This window comes from Gobio gobio, assembly GCF_949357685.1.
Source record: "Gobio gobio genome assembly, chromosome: 5".
Taxonomy (NCBI): Eukaryota; Metazoa; Chordata; class Actinopteri; order Cypriniformes; family Gobionidae; genus Gobio; species Gobio gobio.
Window position 1 is genome coordinate 19,738,118 of NC_137101.1, and position 17,523 is coordinate 19,755,640.

Sequence of the window (17,523 nt, forward strand, 5' to 3'; positions counted from 1 at the left end):
TTTAGTTTACTTTAATGATATTTTTCGGATTGATAAATCTGCTCAGGTTTTCCTGTTAAGTCCACACCATCGCAACAAAAATGCGCCAATGTTACTATCTTTATATATTTATTTATGTAAACTGTGTAAAGTTTAACCATTCACAACCAATTTCCTCTGTATTGCGTTTTGGACAAACCAAATCAATATTATGTATGTATTAATGTATTTTATCTATGTATTTGCTTTTGAAAATCGTATGTGAATACAGGTGATTTTATAATGAATGTGTGTAAACAAATGTATTGTAATAAAACTAAAAGAACTATACATTACCTGCCTTTAATTTTCATGGTATAGACAGCTTATATGTAAACATTTATGAGACATATTGGTTTTACAAAAAATGTAAACAAACAGCCAAATATGATAAAAAAAAGAACATTTAGGACAATTACATATTGTACATTTGCCTATTCGCTTTCAGCCAACCTTTCAGAACAAATAAAAAAAAAAGATTGAATATAAACTCCAAGCTCATTTTGTCAGACATAGCAAGATATTATATTGAGTTTTTTTTAATCGAATTTAAGACACAAGGTGAGAGCAGATGAACGCAATAAAAGCGCATTTAATTTGTACATTTAATTTCGATTACATTCAAGAAACAACATTCAAAAATCAACAAATGCCCCTAAAATGCAGCATGTATGGGCTCAATTATTAAAAAGTAAATGTTTGAATATCTGACGACAAGATTTAAAACACCATTCAGTACTGATCTCCACTATACAGTTCATATTTTCAGCCAATTTCAAAATATGCATTTGAATCCCTGCCAGGTTTACATACTAAATCACTTTGTTTAGCAACAAAAAAAAAAAAAACACGTTATTACTGGTAATATGGTCTATAGCGGCCCTGATCCGGGTGATGCGGCCCCTGCATCTGTCCCTGTGGAGGGGGACCCTGCATTCGGGGAGGAGGACCCCTGGGGGCCGGCCACATTCCTGGACTCAAGCCTCCCGGCTGGTTAAACGGTGGGCTCAGTGTGCTCTTGTCCTCGGGAAACTGGGGGTTGTAATGATGGGGTGGCGGGGCATTGACAGGGGGACCACCGTGCTGAGGGGGTGGGCCAGGTGGAGGATGGTTCATAAATGGGGGCATCTGACCAATGAGGTGTCCGGGAGGCGGGGTGATGGGCGGGGGGACAGACGACAGTGGCGGAGGGGCCTGGTTGAAAACCATGTGAGGTGTGTTAGAGCCCTGTCCCGGGTGCGGCATGGGGTGATTAATGGGGGGAGGGGGCGGAGGGGGTCCGTAGTGCTGTTGAGGTGGTGCCATCATGTGATGCGGATGGGTCACCACAGGCTGACCTGGATAGTCTCCAGGGTGATGGTGAGGGGGCGGAGCATTACCGGGCTGTTGAAGCGTGTCACGTGACGGTCCGGAGCTCGCAGAATCATCCTGGATGGGGACAGTGATGAGGTTGCTATGCTTTCGCGTAGTGACGGTTGAGATGCGGAAGGTCTCTTGAGCAAGAGAGCGGGACGACCCCATGTCTCCCGGCGGTTGGCCTTGCGGAGGTCGGAGGTCATCATGGGAGCCAGAGGGAGGTTGACTGTAGGGGTCATGACCTTGATGAGCTAGAGGAGGAGGGATGAGCACATGGGGCTTGGGCAGGTGAGGCGGAGGCACACGGAAGCGGTCGGACACCTCCGAGGCAGGAGGAAGGTGGAGAGGGTCAGAGCGGCTGCTGGAGCTCTTGCCGGACCGAACGTGCCGGTGGTTGATGTGGGCCTGCAGGTCTCTCTGGGACAGATAGGTGCGTTTGCAACCCTGAACGATACTACACATGTAGAGAGAGCCACGCAGGCACTGTTCAATCCGCTGGACCGGGTCTGTACAGCTGTACATGTTTAGACTGGAAACAGAGAGAAGAGCAACATCAGTAAAACGTCAACGTTATGCACATTAGTACAAAACTAGGGCTGGATGATATTTTACATATTCATATAAATTTGTTGTTGATTTAATATTCAACATTGAGAATTTTGTTTCACAAAATTTGCGAATAGATTTTCTAGTATAAACTACAAAACGTTGGAAAACAGTGTCGGCCAATGGTAAGCCGGTGTTCTGAATGTAGAAAAAACCTTTGAAAGTGCCGCACTGTATCTACTACGCCAACAGCGTAGGAAACTGGCACAGAAGAGAATGTTAAATAAAGTCGTTATTTTAGGGGGGTTTTGCTCAAAACAAATTAATTTTTCGCTTCAATTCTCGCTTCATAAAACCACTGTAGTCACATGGACTATTTTAACCATGTCTTTACTACCTTTCTGGGCCTTGAAAGTGGTAATTAAATTGCTGCTCAAGAAACATTTCTAATTATTATTAATATTGAAAACATTTCAAAAGAACAGCATTTAAATACAAATTATTTTGTAATATACATTTTTTTTAATGATAAATGTAATGAATCCTTGCTGAATAAAACTATTTCTTTCTTTCAAGGAACAAACAAAAAACGTAACGCAAAAACGCAAGCTTTTGAACGTTAGGGTATTATAATCCAGTCCTATAGACCCCTTCACGGTTCACGTCACAGGAAAATTTGCAGTTCACAGTGCGCATGTCAGGGTCAGAAAGTTCATTCCATCTCATTGAGAGAAATTTCTCATCAAGAAAAAAATGCCTACTTGCGTCGTGACCTGTGAAAATCGCACCAGTTGTGGAGTCAAGGTTTTCAGGATTCCTGCAGGATCTCATCCGTAAAAAATAAATTTGATGACATCTGTGGCTGCAAGCTATTAAACAGGCTGGGGTGTGTTAATGATGTCACGCAGGTGGTGGAGTAATAACTGCTTTGAATGAATGAGTTTGAGATCGAATTCATGCTAGATTTTTTGCTATAAATTATGGACATGGTATCTGAGGAGTAATTCTTTTTTTCCTCTGTTATTTTGCTTTATTTCCAGATTCAATCATAAGCTAGAACGTACATAGGCTACATGCGCACTGTCCAAAAAAGGTGCTTTAAATCTCTTGACAAACTAAAAGACTAAAATATATGATCGTACTGAATGTCAGCTTTCTTATTTTGCTCAAGATAAGGATTTATCCAGTCCACGTCAACAAGAACCTATGCTTCTAACGACAGGTCGAGAGCTGTCGTTCCAACCACAATTTTGCGATGCCGTTTGCGAATGTTCGTTCGAGCTATGGTTTCGGGAAACACAGACTCGTTGAACTATGTTGATAATGACGGAACTTGCGACCATAGTTGGCTAATGATGCTTTTGCATATTCATTTAATCTTGCACAAACAATATAAATTGGTACGTCTCTAGTCATTGTCTGTGTTTTATATGTGCCTTATAAATACTTGCCCTCTGTAGCGAACCTAAGCTACTATTCTATTCAGTGACTAAGCCAAGGTAAAAAGAGTAAAGTGTTACAAACAGTGGTAGTAGTTAGTCACAGGCTAGCGCCAACATTGTGACAACAACGGTAGAGTTAAGCCATGGTAAGTAAACTCTGTAAACTGTAGACTGATTTAATAGTTCAGTGAAGTTTGATATCTGGCAATAATTGTGACCTGTGGCATGCTACAGACTACCTTTACATTAGCGCTTTCACTATGACAACAGTAGATGCGTTGTTTTTCTGACCCCATGCTGCGCGCGCACACAACCTAGGTTTTCGATGTTTACAAACATTGAAGGGGTCTATATCTGCTGCATCAAGCCAAGCATTCTCTATAATGTAACATGACTGTAAAGGGCGATATTTGTATGCAAACACTTCAATAGAGGCAAAAACTGCTCATTATTCTTACCCTGGACACATCTTATCACCCTTCCTTTCATGATGTAATGCACACTCATAGCAGAAAACATGCTTACACGGGATCTGCAAAGAAACAATACAATGTCACCAAAAAGATTTCACTTGCAAATCGAACATTCGTTACACGTCGACTGCTCTCACCATACGGCCATAGGTTTTAATTGGCAGTCCACATTTGTCACAGAAATGGACAGGTGTCTCATCCTTTTCACCGATCAAGTTTAGCTAGAAAAACAAGAGTGACCACAGAAACATGAGCATCTGAGAGGTGAGTACATTTTATAATATATATTTTTATGGACGTACCTTGTAATCCCAGTACATCTGCTGTGGGAAACGACGCTGAGTTGCAAATGCGTCTCCCGCTTTCACACCACAATCAAATCGGTCCTCCTTCTTGAAGTTAAACCCTTCTAGCGGAAAAGAAAAGCAGTTAAGAAAACAAGCTCCATTTGCAGTGCATCATAATATCTGATAATATGCTTGATGAAATGTAGAAAAGCACATAATTGAAAAAATATACACACACAATACCTTCTTCTCCAGAAAGGGTTTTGGGTGGTAACCGTCCCGCTAGTCTTTGCGGTCGTGGGGCAGGTTTATTCCTGGCCTGTTTGGGGAGAAGTTTGATTGGGATCCTCCTCCTGACATCAGGACCACCTAATGGCCCATCCGTACCCTGCATATCATTGTCTGTATGGGGGAAAAAAAGGACAAATTAGGTGTTAATTTCGACCTTCAGTCAAAAAAGCAATCACCTTCATCATTAGGTATTAATACAGAATCAGTGAACGTCTCGATCTGAGTAACGTTAGCGCTGAAAATAATCACGCATATTCATGCAGTCTGCATCAATTAATTCAAATAATGTATATAGAACCGATTAAACATTTGCATTTGTACATAAGGCTTGATATTTCTGCGAGGTTAACATTGATACTGATGGGAGCAATACAACAAAATGCAGCTCACAAGCGATTAGGCTACACTCATAGACTGTATACAACTGGTTAACAGTTACACTAAATAACCCCAAAGACTGTGCGCTTTAACTTATTTATGTTTTTATTTACATCATGATGCAGCATTTTTTTTCAAGATATTGAAAGAACTGGATCAAATGGAATCAGGAAGATAAACGCCACATTGACATAGAGGCCATAACCGATGGTGACATAGGAAAAGGGCTTTAAGCAGGCATACACATGATGTAGCTCGTCTTTCTACACGCAAACATGTGTAAAAGCTAAGCGCAGTTGTTTTGTGGTTATATGAAACACGTTTTGGGTGCAATAAACCTACGAATGAAAACCATAAATTTCCCTCCTTACCACTGTGGTCCATAACTGTGTGAAGCCAACGTTCAACAGCGCTTCCGGTTTGTCACTTCAAAATAAAAGTATTTGGTTGTTTTAAAAGCAAAACGAAACCATTCAAAGCCATACAATTAATTAATAAATAAATACATAAATACATTTAAGCATTTTATGCTTGAAATTATTGTTTAGATTTTTTATATTTAGATTTTTTTTTAAATTGTATTTTATTGTACAGACGTCGCCAAAAGTATAGGTAGTGACAAATTTAGTGTTTCGCAAAGTTTGCTGCTTCAGTATTTGTAGATTATTTGTTCACATGTTTCTATAGTATACTGAACAATGATACGCATTTCACAAGTTTTAAAGACTTTTATTGATAACAACATTCAATATATGCAGAGTCAGTGTTTACAATGTTTACATGCTGGATATCAGCTTCTGGGCCACATCCTGACTAATGACGATCAATTCTTGCCAAGTTGCTCGGAGATGATCACAATTTGTGGACTACTTCTTGTCTACTCACCATTTGAGGATTGACCACAGGTTCAATAAAATAAAATATATATATATACACACACACATATATACACATATATATATATATATATATATATATATATATATATATATATATATATATATATATATATATATATATATATATATATATATATATATATATATATATATATATATTTACATACACATAATCCCTTTCCTGCATGGTGTCTGTCCATGGAAGTTTTTAGGGTCCATTTATCATGGTCATTTTCTTCAAACCACTTGAGGGCAGTGTCAGTAGATTTACAGCAATATTGTAACAGTGGCCACTGTTTTGTAGCCTATTCCAAATATTCATCATTGCTTGATGACATCATTAATCCAAGATGGATGACAGCGATAGCCATGTGCCAAATGCCCCAGGCATATGTGTGAATTTTTTTTATTACAAGGAGGTCAATTGAGCGAAACATTTTTTACCATGTACAGTAAAGTATGATGAATACGCTAGTATTTTATAAACTGATTTTTGATCCCATTTTACGCCTTTGTTGCATGGTGTCTACATACTTGGACAGTTAAATCATTAAAAAAAAAAAAAACCCTGAATTTTATAAAAATGAAAATGGGTTTCAATTTTAGCATCATATTAAAGTAATAAAAATAATGTTAAAAAAATCTAGGTAAAGTTTTCCATAATTCATGCATGAAAGGCGGGATGCACAACATATTGGCCACCATATCAGTATCGGCTGATATATGTTTATTTTTAATGTCATCATTATAGGCCTGATCAGAAAAATTGGCATACAAATTAAAGCCAATAAATAATGGATTATTTCCTTAAGCTGAGACACTTCAGATGGGCACTGTTTGCCATGATGGTTTTGAATGGCTTGAAATATGATTGGAATCACTTCAAAAAATGAAAATACAGTTAAATGCAGTTAAAAGTCTCTCATATAGGCTACATAAAATTATAATGTGAACATTATAATTGTGTGCTTGGGACATGGCTTTTAATTGTGAAACTTTTGTTTTTGTAATCAGACTCTCAACAATTATCTACAAATTTGGATTTAGATTTATCGGTCAATATATCAGTTTTCAAATATCAATAATTATCAGTTATCTGTATCGGCCAAAATTTTAATATCCGTGCATCCCTAATATGTACATAAATATTCACACACACTCTCTCTCTCTCTTCAGTTTGTCAGGTTCATTGAGTGACTGGAAGTCAGGAATAATGTGCTGGATTTGACTATACAGTGAATCTCTTAGGGGTGTGTATTTATCACAGTGCAGGAGGAAGTGTTCCTCCGTCTCAACTGCTTCTGATCTACATTTATTACAGATACGCTTTTCTGTAGGCAGCCATGCTGTGTGTTTTGTTATTTCTCTCCCTCTCCCTCTCACTGAAAATTGTGATTTAGGTGCACAGCAAAAGCCATAAAAGTTGCTTGGTATGCAGAAGAATAAACAAGACCCACATCAATACACTATTCAAAATATTTACTTACCAGAGAAAATGAAAGGCATTTTTTTTTATTGATTTTTAAATGTTGTTTTGTTTTATGGTCCAGCAGATTGAATCAAAGCATGAGATCATGAATCCAGATCTGTGTTTAATGTATGAATGTAGTGATATCGAACCCTTTAGTGTCCTCTATTGGACCCAAATGAAACTGACACCAATGCAACTGCGGACACAGTCGCTTCCTGAGTGTAAAACTGCAGGCGTGGCTGCAGGTGATCACTGTTCTGAGACACATCACAGGAAGAGACGGAGATTAAAGGACGCTGCTGTAAGTCACAGAAAATATTCATTAATATATTTCTCACAATACTTAAAACGAATATTCCTTCAAATGAAATTGTATCTTGAAATGTTGCAGGGCGGCGTCCATTTTAATCTACAAACAAGGTATGATCTTGTTTTTGTTTTCCATTATGCACCTGTTCTTTGTTATCACGAACATTTTGACTGTAAACAATAAAAAAAGATGATAGTCTATGGTGAAAAACACAGTTAGAAACATTACAATTGTTATATATTAAAAATCAATCTTGCCTGAGGATGAAAACTAGTACTTTTGTAGCTATCTAAAGATGACATTATTTTCAAATACAAAATGTTTTGATAAGACAAAGTAGTAAAAATAAAAGCTTTAAGAAATGTAAAAATCCCAAAAATGTGATTTTATTATTATTTTTTAATCTTTTCTCGGTCTCAGAATAATGACTGCGTCACATTTTTATTTTGACAATAGTCTGTTATTACAACGAAAACATATATGTTTTAGGTTTAACGTCGACAAAGTGTTATTGTTCAGAAAAATATCTCGGTTCGGCTTTGAGCAGTTTGGCTGATTTGAATGAGCATTTGCATTAAACCTGATGATTTCAACAGTCACATGAAGGAGAATGAAAACACATTTGTTTTTCTTTCACGAGACCCTCATAAATGATAAATGTGTTATTTATACTATAAACAATCAAAATGCATTTTTATCACATGCTCTTTCAAAACATCAAATAGTGAAAGTAAGGCCGAAGGCGAGGAATGAGTCAGCTTTTTGGTGGCTCTATGAACTGTGCATTTCTGCGTCATTTTTTAAAGAATTATTACCACAGAAGAGCAGAGTCCTCTTGCAGGAAGTTGTGTTTATGGCTGCAGGTGTTTTTTCAAACTTGATTGTATGTGCAATGATGTCATGTTCTAACAATATGGCAGCAATAGAAGAGACACACCCATTGTCCTCAGGTCACGTGGCCGTGTGTTTACAGAGTGATACTAGTCCGTTGAAAGCAATCGCTGCTGGATTAAGTCACGTGAGACCACAAAGGGCAGGGCGAAATAACAAAGTCCTCTTCCTCCACACAAACAAAATAAAGAACCGCAGCAGAGAAAAGAAAAGAAAAAAAATGAAATTCAGGCAAATAGATGGTTAAATGTGATGCAAGAGACGGTTGAATCAGTGTCATAAACATGATCACACCTTTCAGAACACGATGGTGGAAGAAACAAGACAGCCGAAAAACGCCACATCCCTCCAGGCTGGACCTAGTGAGGTAGACCACAACACCCTCTATGCCATCAATATGAGGTAATCATTTGTTCAGATTTCAGTATTATATTGTGAAACGCAATATCCTATTTTAAACCAATCTTATTTGGTCTGAATATCAGAGTCACCCAGCTCATTGGACGGCAGCTGGCTCAGATAGGAGACGAATTGGACAACAAATGGCGTGAACAACTGCCTGTCCAATTGCAGCCCTTGAATTTGGGGTTTTATCTTTACGTCCAAACAAGGAGAGGGGTCTCTGGGTGAGTTGAGAGTATTTACTCCCACATGAACAAATGGCAAAAGCAATCCATTTAGGGTGTTTCAAATAAAGAGGGTGAATAATATGACAGTATTGGTGTGGTTTGTTAATATCGATTAATATTGATAAAAATGGAACTGTATTAAGCAGGATCCTCGGCAACCTCTGGGGGTCTAAAATTATGCCAAAGTTGAGGACATCCTGGTTGATTCCACAGCTTCAAAATGGCTGTCAGGAGGCTAAGAAGTGGGCAGCCTGGGTAAGGACAATATTTCTTTTGTGTCTGTATGAATGTTGGGTAAAGACACTCAAAAAGTCCATTAGTTATAGACTAATCCAGTATACACTACCGTTCAAAAGTTTGGGATAGATGTTTTTTTCATGATCTAGTGTCACATGATCCTTCAGAAATTCTAATATGCTGAATTACTGCTCAAGAAACATTTCTTATTATCATCTATGTTGAAAACAGTTGCTCTGCTTAATATTTTTTGTGGAAACCGTGATATATTTTTTTCAGGATCCTTTATAACATTACATCATTTTCTATTTACTGTTACTTTTGAGCTATTTAATATGTCCTTGATGAATAAAAGTATTCATTCCTTTCAAAAAGAAAAAATCTTAAATCTTTCTGACCATTTTTGAACATTAGTGTATATAAACTGGATTAAGTATTTGAGGAGTCCTACGCCTTTTTAAATATATTTCTACAATTTTCGAAAATTTTCTTTCATAAAGCATTTGCAAAGTGTAATTTGTAGTCTAATACATATTTAGAGCCATGTGCATGTAGAAAAAGATATGGGTCAATGACAAATAAGGAAAATAATATTTTTTTTAAAGATAAAAAAAGAGTTTTAAAATGCATTTTTATGTCCAAAAAATGTATGGTGTTGATTCATATTGGTTTTACAGCTTTTAAGACAGCATTAATTCATTATTAAACGAGATTTCTGATTTTACCACCCAGAAAATGTCAGGTGGTGCGACCATATATTCATTTAAAATAATATACATGTACAATATACATATGAATCATTGTAAAATGCATGCCCTTTTAGTCCAATTCATATAAACAGACACATTTCTATGTGTTCAGAACACAATTTTCCATAAGGAGTAATGTTTTTTTAATTTTTATTATTATTTGTATACATTATATAATGGTTTACATTTATATTTCTTACTTCATTTTTCAATTGCAGTGGGAATTGATTCTTTTAAATGTAAATTTCTTATAAAGGAAATATTGTAGATCAATTTGATATGTGACATGTATTTTTTTGTACAAATTCATTATTTTCCGAAAGAAAATGTATGTCATGTCATTGACCCATATATTCAAATTTTTTTTTTTTTGTAATTTGATCATTTTAATGAAATTAATAGAATATACAGTTTGTACCATGGTATTTAAGTGAAACTGTGGTATGAAAAAAAAGTAACTTTTTTTTTTTTAAATCTCTTCTCAGGTGTCCAACGTTTCTGACTGGTCTCGCAGGACCACATACATACTGGCGTCTGCTTTACTACTGGTCACTGTGTCTATCTTCCTTGTAACTTAGAATGGATATGAAGGCTGAATGTGACAGTGAGGGGGGTCAAGAGCTGGTCTTTGGCTCAAATATAACCATTTTTAAAGAAAACTGCTTATTTTGCATTCTCTTTTATAACTGATTCAAATTAAGTGCTGGTCACATATATAAATTCATATATGTGCAGTTTTTCGCAAGTTAAACATGTTTTTGTGTGTGTATTGGGTCTATTGCTGGATAATTGGGCCAATGAATTGTAACCTCTTCCTCTAAACGCATTTCTGCATTATTAAAGGAAGCTGGACTTTCCAAACCATCAAACGCAATAAAAATTTTAAGAAAAGGAATAAAGTGTTTGGCTTTTTTTGTATTTATCAGCATAGAAGAAAACCAAACGTAACAGATATACTGCACAATCACTGATCAATTCTCTGTTAATGCAACATCAACATGTGTATAGTTCTTAAAGGCCTTCATATTGCACTTCTGCAGGGTTGAAGCCAAATGTCTACCAGGTCCCACCTCATAGGTGTGAGGAAACTCCTGCCCCTGGGATCTTTCATAAATCTCATGCAGCGTCTGCTCCCATTTCACCGGAGACACCAACTGTCTGGCCAGCTGATTCCGTACGTGCTTGTCATGCATGTAACGCTTGCCGTCCACATTGGAGTGCACCGAGATCTCGGGCCGCCGTACCTCTATCTGTCTGAGGACGTCTCTCAGAGGCTCGACCGCCGGCTCCATCAGTGCGGTGTGAAAGGCCCCGCTAACCGGCAGTAGCCGCGTTCTCATGAATTTCAGCTCTCTGGAATGGCTTTGAAGGAAATCCAAAGCCTGTGTGAGAGAATGGTTGTTAAAAGCATGGAAAGGCTTAAAGCAGGGATCTCAAACTGGCGGCCCGCAGGATGATATTTTGTGGCCCCCTTCTTGACATCAAAGTTTAGTGTTTAGTGCGGCCCGCGCGTTGCTCTGAAAAGCACCTTTTTGCTGAATCATTGCATGTGCAGCGCTTGCCGCCTCCTTTGTGTGTGTGTGTGTGTGTGTGTGAGAGAGAGCTGGCTCGCCCCTCCCTCGTGCAGTATAATTGGTTGACACCGCATGATTGACAGGAACAGACGAACGAAGCTGATCACACAGTTGAAACGAATGTGGTCTAACAGCGCTCGTCAATGTCAAAATGATTGAGATGGCCAATCAAATCAAAGTAGGCGGGGTTAAAGGGTTAGTTCACCCAAAAATGAAAATTCTGTCATTAATTACTTACCCTCATGTCGTTCGACAACCGTAAGACCCCGTTCATCTTCGGAACAGAAATGAAGATATTTTAGTTGAAATCTGATGGCTCTGAAAGGCCTCCATTGGCACAATGGCACGTTTCACTCTCAAGACCCTTAAAAGGTACTAAAGACGTCGTTACAAAGTCCATCTCACTACAGTGGTTCTAAAATAACTTTATGAATCGGCGAGAATAGTTTTTGTGCGCAAAAAAACCCTAAATAACAACTTATATAGTGATGACGATTTCAAAACAAGGCATCATGAAGCTTCGAAGCGTTATGAATCAGCGAGTCGAATCAGCAGTTTGGATCACCAAATTTCAGCAGTTTGGCGGTTTGACACGCGATCCGAATCATGATTCGACTCACTGATTCATAACGCTTCGAAGCTTCATGATGCCTTGTTTTGAAATCGTCATCACTATATAAGTCGTTATTTAGGTTTTTTTTTTGAGATGGACTTTGTAACGACGTCTTTAGTACCTTTTAAGGGTCTTGAGAGTGTAAAGTGCCATTGTGCCAATGGAGGCCTTTCAGAGCCATCAGATTTCAACTAAAATATCTTCATTTCTGTTCCGAAGATAAACGGAGGTCTTACGGGTGTCAAACGAGATGAGGGTAAGAAATTAATGACAGAATTTTCATTTTTGGGTGAACTAACCCTTTAACGTTCTCTTTTGGCTCGTGCACACTGCACAGTCTTCACACACAGACGAGCACGTCAATCTATCGCTTAATGCCGTTGCTGAGAGAGACACTATTCTTTCCGATGAAATCACAAAACAAAATGCAAACGTGTCCATGGTCTTATTATACAATCATTGATGAACATCTTTGATTTTAATGAAGAAAAACTATATGAGAGCGGATTAGAACCCGGAACCTTTGACACTGTTGACAAAAATTCTACCACCAGACCACTTGGGAATCCATAAGTACATTGCGGATCTATGTTTTTATTCACTCACTCATGCAAAGAATATCGGGACTAATAATATATTTGACGCAATTTAACGCAAATATTGTTTACAAATAGTCCCAAAAAGATTATTTCCCAACTAGAATTAGACCTAGAATTTCGCTCACTGTTCTGTTTGACCTGGTTACGGTGCTTTGAATTTGTCTATTTTTTACAATAAAATTAAAATCATTCATTATTTCATATTACATGATTTAATTTCTATAGGCTATATTTAGTTCAAATTCAGAGGAACAGTTCATGTTCAGAAGAAACATTCATGTTGAAGAACTGTTAATAATAAAGATTGAGAAGATTGGATCAGTTGTGCTACTTTTTTTTGGAATACTTGAAACACTTTTTATGTGATACTTGATGCGGCCCGGCCTGACCCAGAGTCTACCTCCAGCGGCCCCCAGGTAAAATGAGTTTGAGACCCCTGGCTTAAAGGGTTAGTTCACCCAAAAATGAAAATTCTCTCATTAATTCCTCACCCTCATGTCATTCCAAACCAGTAAGACCTTCGTTCATCTTCGGAACACAAATTTAAGATTTTTTTTTATTAAATCCGAGAGCTTTCTGACCCCCAATCAACTGCAACGTTATTACCACTTTCAAAGCCCAGAAAGGTAGGAAAGACATAGTTAAAATAGTCCATGTGACTCCAGTGGTTAAACCTTAATGTTAACTTTATCATTCCACTGTTACGCGGACGATACCCAGATTTATATCCCTCTTAAAAAGAATGACACTGTCAGAACGCTACTCGAGTGTCTTGATGACATAAAGGCCTGGATGTCTCTTAATTTTTTAAGTTTTAATGCAAATAAGACAGAGAGGTGATGGTTTTCGGAGGTACCACTGGGACCCCTCCTGTTGAATTGGGTGCATTGGCCAAACACATCAAGCCAACCATCACAAACCTAGGGGTTAAACTTGATTCTGACCTTAAGCTCGACAGTCAGATCAGGGCAGTCGTTAAATCAAGGTTTTTTCAATTCAGGCAGCTGGCCAAAATAAAGCCTTTTCTTCCGAGGCAACACTTTGAGACAGTAATCCACGCCTTTGTTACCACTTGGCTGGATTACTGTAATGCACTGTATGTGGGGGTTAGTGAGTCTTCGCGGTTTGTCTTAACACTCTGGTGCTCTTCGTTTAGGGGTTGCATTGGTTGTCTTCCCAGTCATAAGTGACCGGACACCTAAAAATTAAACTTCCTCCACCCCAGTAAAACCAATGTAATTTATTTTTCTTCAATAATATTTTTTTCGTTTTAATTTTGTATTTTGAGATGATTTGATGTTATTTTTTTAGATTTATACAATAATTATGGTTCTATTTTGCCATTGAAAACTATACACATTTTTTTATAGTAATTTTTATTTTTTTATTATTGCAGGATTTCAGGTTAAAGGGATAGTTCACCCAAAAACGAAAATTTGATGTTTTTCTGCTTACCCCTGAGGCATGCAAGATGTAGGTGTCTTCGTTTCTTCAGTAGAACACAAATTAAGATTTTAACTCCAACCGTTGCTGTGTCACTCATATAATGCTTGTCAATGGGGTCGAATTCTATTAGAGTAAAAAAAACATGGACAGACAACTTCAAATGTTGACGACTCATTGATGTCTTAAGACACGAAACGATCAGTTTCTGAGAGAAACCGAATGGTATTTATGCAATTAATTTCACCTCATATCAGACAAACGCTTTAGCTCTCCAGACTGCCATCACTTCCCGTAGGTGAGGTCAAAATTCCGGCCGGGTCATAGATATATACATAGATACCTCATTAGTGCCTGCGTGGATCATGGCGTGGATCGCTCGAATGAGGAATCTACGTATACATATCTATGACCCGGCCGGCTGCAGTTTAAGAGCACAAGTGGGAGTATTTTTTTTGTGTGTTTACATACCTAATGCTAGAAAAGTCACCAAGTTTCATATCATTCTAATAAAGCGTGGTTCATAGGTTCAGTTTTTCATAGGTGTGTGTAGAAGTGTGTGTGTGTGCGCGTGTGTGTGTCAATATCACACTCTTGATGTTTTAGAGTGTCACCCCTTTACTGTGTGTACTTTTTTCAGCATCGTGGCCGATTTGTAGATTGTACACACAAATATTCTGAGAATTTTTGAGTTTTTGCCGATTTCCCATTCATTTCCTATGATCGGTCATTTATGACTGAAGACAATGAACGCTACTTTTCTTTTAACGACCAATTAGCATGCTCGAATCATGACCCCAATTTTTTTGTGTGTGTTTACATGCCTAATGCAAAGTCACCAAGTTTTGTATCATTCCGATGAAGCAGTGATTTTTAACATTTCAAAACAGAACATTTTCCGGTCAGAAATGACCGAAGAGCACCAGAGGTTAAATCTGTTTTAGTTGTATTTTATGTATTGTGAGTTATGAATTTTTTGCTGTACAGCACTTTGGTTGTTTTAAAGTGCTTTATAAATAAAGTTTGATTGATAATGTTGTGAAGCGACGAGAATACTTTTTGTGTGCAAAAAAAAACAAAAATGATGACTTTATTCAACAATGTCTTCTCTTCTGTGTCAGTCTCTTGACGCTGTTCACATTGTAAACACAGTGCACCGCTTCCGGGTTCTACATCAGAACGCCAGCTCTGTATTGGCCGACACGGAAGAGAAGAAATTGTTGAATAAAGTCGTTATTTTTGCGCACAAAAAGCATTCTCGCCGCTTCATAAAATTAAGGTTGAACCACTGGAGTCACATGGACTATTTTAACCACATCTTTACTACAGGGTTCTTGCAGGTTTCAGAAAGTCAAATTTAAGACCTTTTTAAGACATTTTAAGACCATAAAGATTGAAATTTAAGACCTATACGATGCATTACCAAAATTATTTAAATCAAAGAAATAATAAAAAAAGCAATAAAGCAATGACATTAGTAACCCTCCACAGCCAACAACGTGCCAAATGCCCAAAAACTTAGGCCCAAAATGAAAATAGGCTAAAACAAACTTGACCTCAAATAGAATAGATTACAAAACAGCATATTAATAGCCTAATAGAGATTGAACAGGGGATGCACTAAGGAGATAGGATAAACTAGGGATGCACGATTTGGGGAAGATATCTAATTGCGATTATTCTGGTTAAAATGCAAATGTTTTTTTTTTTTTTTTTTTTACAAATGAAAAGTGTATGCATATAACATTTTATATATTAATGTTTATATATTAACAAGACTAATAATAATGATTATATTCAATAAATACAAATATTTAACAAAATTAGAAATACTACTATTACAATAACATTTTAATTATTAAAAAATTAAAAATAGAGTATTTAAGAATAAATATAACAATATAATAATAATACTAATAAAATAACATTTATATTTTACAGAAAACTTATTTTACAAAAAAAACCCTGCTGGGTTACCTGTTAATATGCAGACAGCCTATGACTAAAAACCATTAGAAAGGTCTAAAGATTTATTGTAAAAAATAAAATAAAGAAATTCTGTGCTTTTTATCTGTGATATAAATTTCTTAAAGTCTATGTACTTAATATGAAATATGAGCCTCTTATGCATCCACTGTGGGGGAAAAACTGTACATTGGAGAAAAACATATGGGTTGTCATATAAATTTATTTAGAGAGAAGTATTATTTTTCATATTTGTTACCCAAACTTTCATTCATACTGTAAGCCAGAGGGCGCCCTCGAGCAGAAACTCCACATTAGCCTCAGAGAAGTAATCCTTAGCCCTAATGTGAAGCTAGCGATGTAGGATAAACTGAAGATAGAAACGCTTTGACTGATGAAACGAAGACAATAAACACGACTGCATCAAGCTATGGTGTATTTGAGTTCTTCAAGCCTTCACTATTGTCATGTTAAGGTATGCAGAGCTGATTGAGTGCAGACTTTATCACTGTTTAGAATAATATAAAACAATGGATGTCTGCCTCATTCTGTCCAGAAAAAATACAACGTTATTAAATGTAGACGTATTTTGCGGGCAGGTAATTGCATTTATCACGGGATTTGTAGTTTTATCACCGAATACGTGTACCAACACCCCCAGAAAGAAACTACAACACACCGAACGAACGCTCTGGGGGCGGCGCAGCAAACACTCTAGAGCTCCGCTTTCGCGATTCGATACTTTTTTGCTACAGTGTAACATTAATAACTTTCTGCAGCCAGCATTTCTGGAAATGAACGAGGATAACACTTTTTTTAAGACCTAACTAAATTAAATTTAAGACCTCGGGTGAAAATCTGGCCGTTTTTAAGACATTTTAAGGCCTTAAATTTAAAAAATACAATTTTAGACATTTTAAGACCCCGCGGGAACCCTGTTACTAACTTTCTGGGCCTTGAAAGTGTTAATAGAGTTAAAGTTTTATAAAGCTCTCGGATTTCATCAAAAATATCTTGAATTGTGTTCTGAAGATGAACGAAGGTCTTACGGGTTTGGAACGACATGAGGGTGAGGAATTAATGACAGAATTTTCATTTTGGGGTGAACAAACCCTTTAACAATTAGGTTTTTGTCCGTTTGGAGAGTTACGTGAAACTAAAATCTACTCTTTCCGGTCGTAGTGTATTGGTCTTTTTGCATTGATTCCAAATGATGGAGCTCACCTCTTTGTGGCCAGCTATTACTCTCCCATCTGGAAAAAGGTAGTTGGCAATGGCACACACAGGCTCTTGGATACCAAGAGACAAACAGTGCTCCCTAGCTTGGACGCAGGCGTATTTGTAGTTGGTCT

At 37.2% G+C, this 17,523-nt stretch overlaps 3 protein-coding genes across 5 annotated transcripts in view; 1 reads left to right on the forward strand and 2 right to left on the reverse strand.

Moving 5' to 3' along the window:
* Positions 1 to 93: 93 nt before the first annotated feature.
* cbll1 (Cbl proto-oncogene-like 1, E3 ubiquitin protein ligase) lies at positions 94 to 5,196 on the reverse strand. Of its 2 annotated transcripts, none has more exons than XM_079817630.1 (6): positions 5,163 to 5,196; positions 4,366 to 4,524; positions 4,138 to 4,241; positions 3,973 to 4,056; positions 3,821 to 3,894; positions 94 to 1,903 (listed from the first exon to the last, which is right to left on the reverse strand). In XM_079817630.1, exons 1-6 carry the CDS (start codon positions 5,173 to 5,175, stop codon positions 874 to 876), a joined length of 1,464 nt encoding a protein of 487 aa, XP_079673756.1. In that variant the 5' UTR covers positions 5,176 to 5,196; the 3' UTR covers positions 94 to 873. The 2 variants fall into 2 exon arrangements, with proteins under 2 accessions (XP_079673756.1, XP_079673755.1); XM_079817629.1 differs by having other exon boundaries at positions 307 to 1,903; positions 4,138 to 4,244; positions 5,163 to 5,193.
* A 2,216-nt stretch (positions 5,197 to 7,412) lies between these two features.
* On the forward strand, positions 7,413 to 10,861 carry bik (BCL2 interacting killer). Of its 2 annotated transcripts, XM_079817942.1 has the most exons (6): positions 7,413 to 7,462; positions 7,553 to 7,581; positions 8,664 to 8,764; positions 8,848 to 8,988; positions 9,138 to 9,246; positions 10,463 to 10,861. In XM_079817942.1, the coding sequence occupies exons 3-6, from the start codon at positions 8,670 to 8,672 to the stop codon at positions 10,553 to 10,555; spliced, it is 438 nt and encodes a 145-aa protein (XP_079674068.1). In that variant the 5' UTR covers positions 7,413 to 7,462; positions 7,553 to 7,581; positions 8,664 to 8,669; the 3' UTR covers positions 10,556 to 10,861. The 2 variants fall into 2 exon arrangements, with proteins under 2 accessions (XP_079674068.1, XP_079674069.1); XM_079817943.1 differs by lacking the exons at positions 7,413 to 7,462; positions 7,553 to 7,581 and having other exon boundaries at positions 8,536 to 8,764.
* Positions 10,140 to 17,523, reverse strand: part of mcat (malonyl CoA:ACP acyltransferase (mitochondrial)) — an 8,524-nt gene continuing 1,140 nt past the window's right edge. The window contains exons 3-4 of the mRNA XM_079817941.1: positions 17,396 to 17,523; positions 10,140 to 11,359 (exon numbers count right to left, since the gene is read on the reverse strand). The exon at positions 17,396 to 17,523 is cut by the window's right edge and continues 90 nt beyond it. Coding sequence (XP_079674067.1) covers positions 10,949 to 11,359; positions 17,396 to 17,523 — 539 coding nt within the window. The 3' untranslated portion in view covers positions 10,140 to 10,948. The remainder of the gene's footprint in view (positions 11,360 to 17,395) is intronic.

Bases quoted from the DNA above. Each gene is read 5' to 3' on its own strand.
- cbll1 (XM_079817629.1), bottom strand. The intron at 4,245-4,365 runs GTATTGTGTGTG...CTTTTCCGCTAG, and splicing joins AACCCTTTCTGGAGAAGAAG to AAGGGTTTAACTTCAAGAAG. The intron at 4,057-4,137 runs GTACGTCCATAA...TTGTTTTTCTAG, and splicing joins AGATGTACTGGGATTACAAG to CTAAACTTGATCGGTGAAAA.
- bik (XM_079817942.1), top strand. From the start codon at position 8,670: ATGGTGGAAGAAACAAGACAGCCGAAAAACGCCACATCCCTCCAGGCT. The intron at 8,989-9,137 runs GTGAGTTGAGAG...TGTATTAAGCAG, and splicing joins ACAAGGAGAGGGGTCTCTGG to GATCCTCGGCAACCTCTGGG. The intron at 9,247-10,462 runs GTAAGGACAATA...ATCTCTTCTCAG, and splicing joins CTAAGAAGTGGGCAGCCTGG to GTGTCCAACGTTTCTGACTG.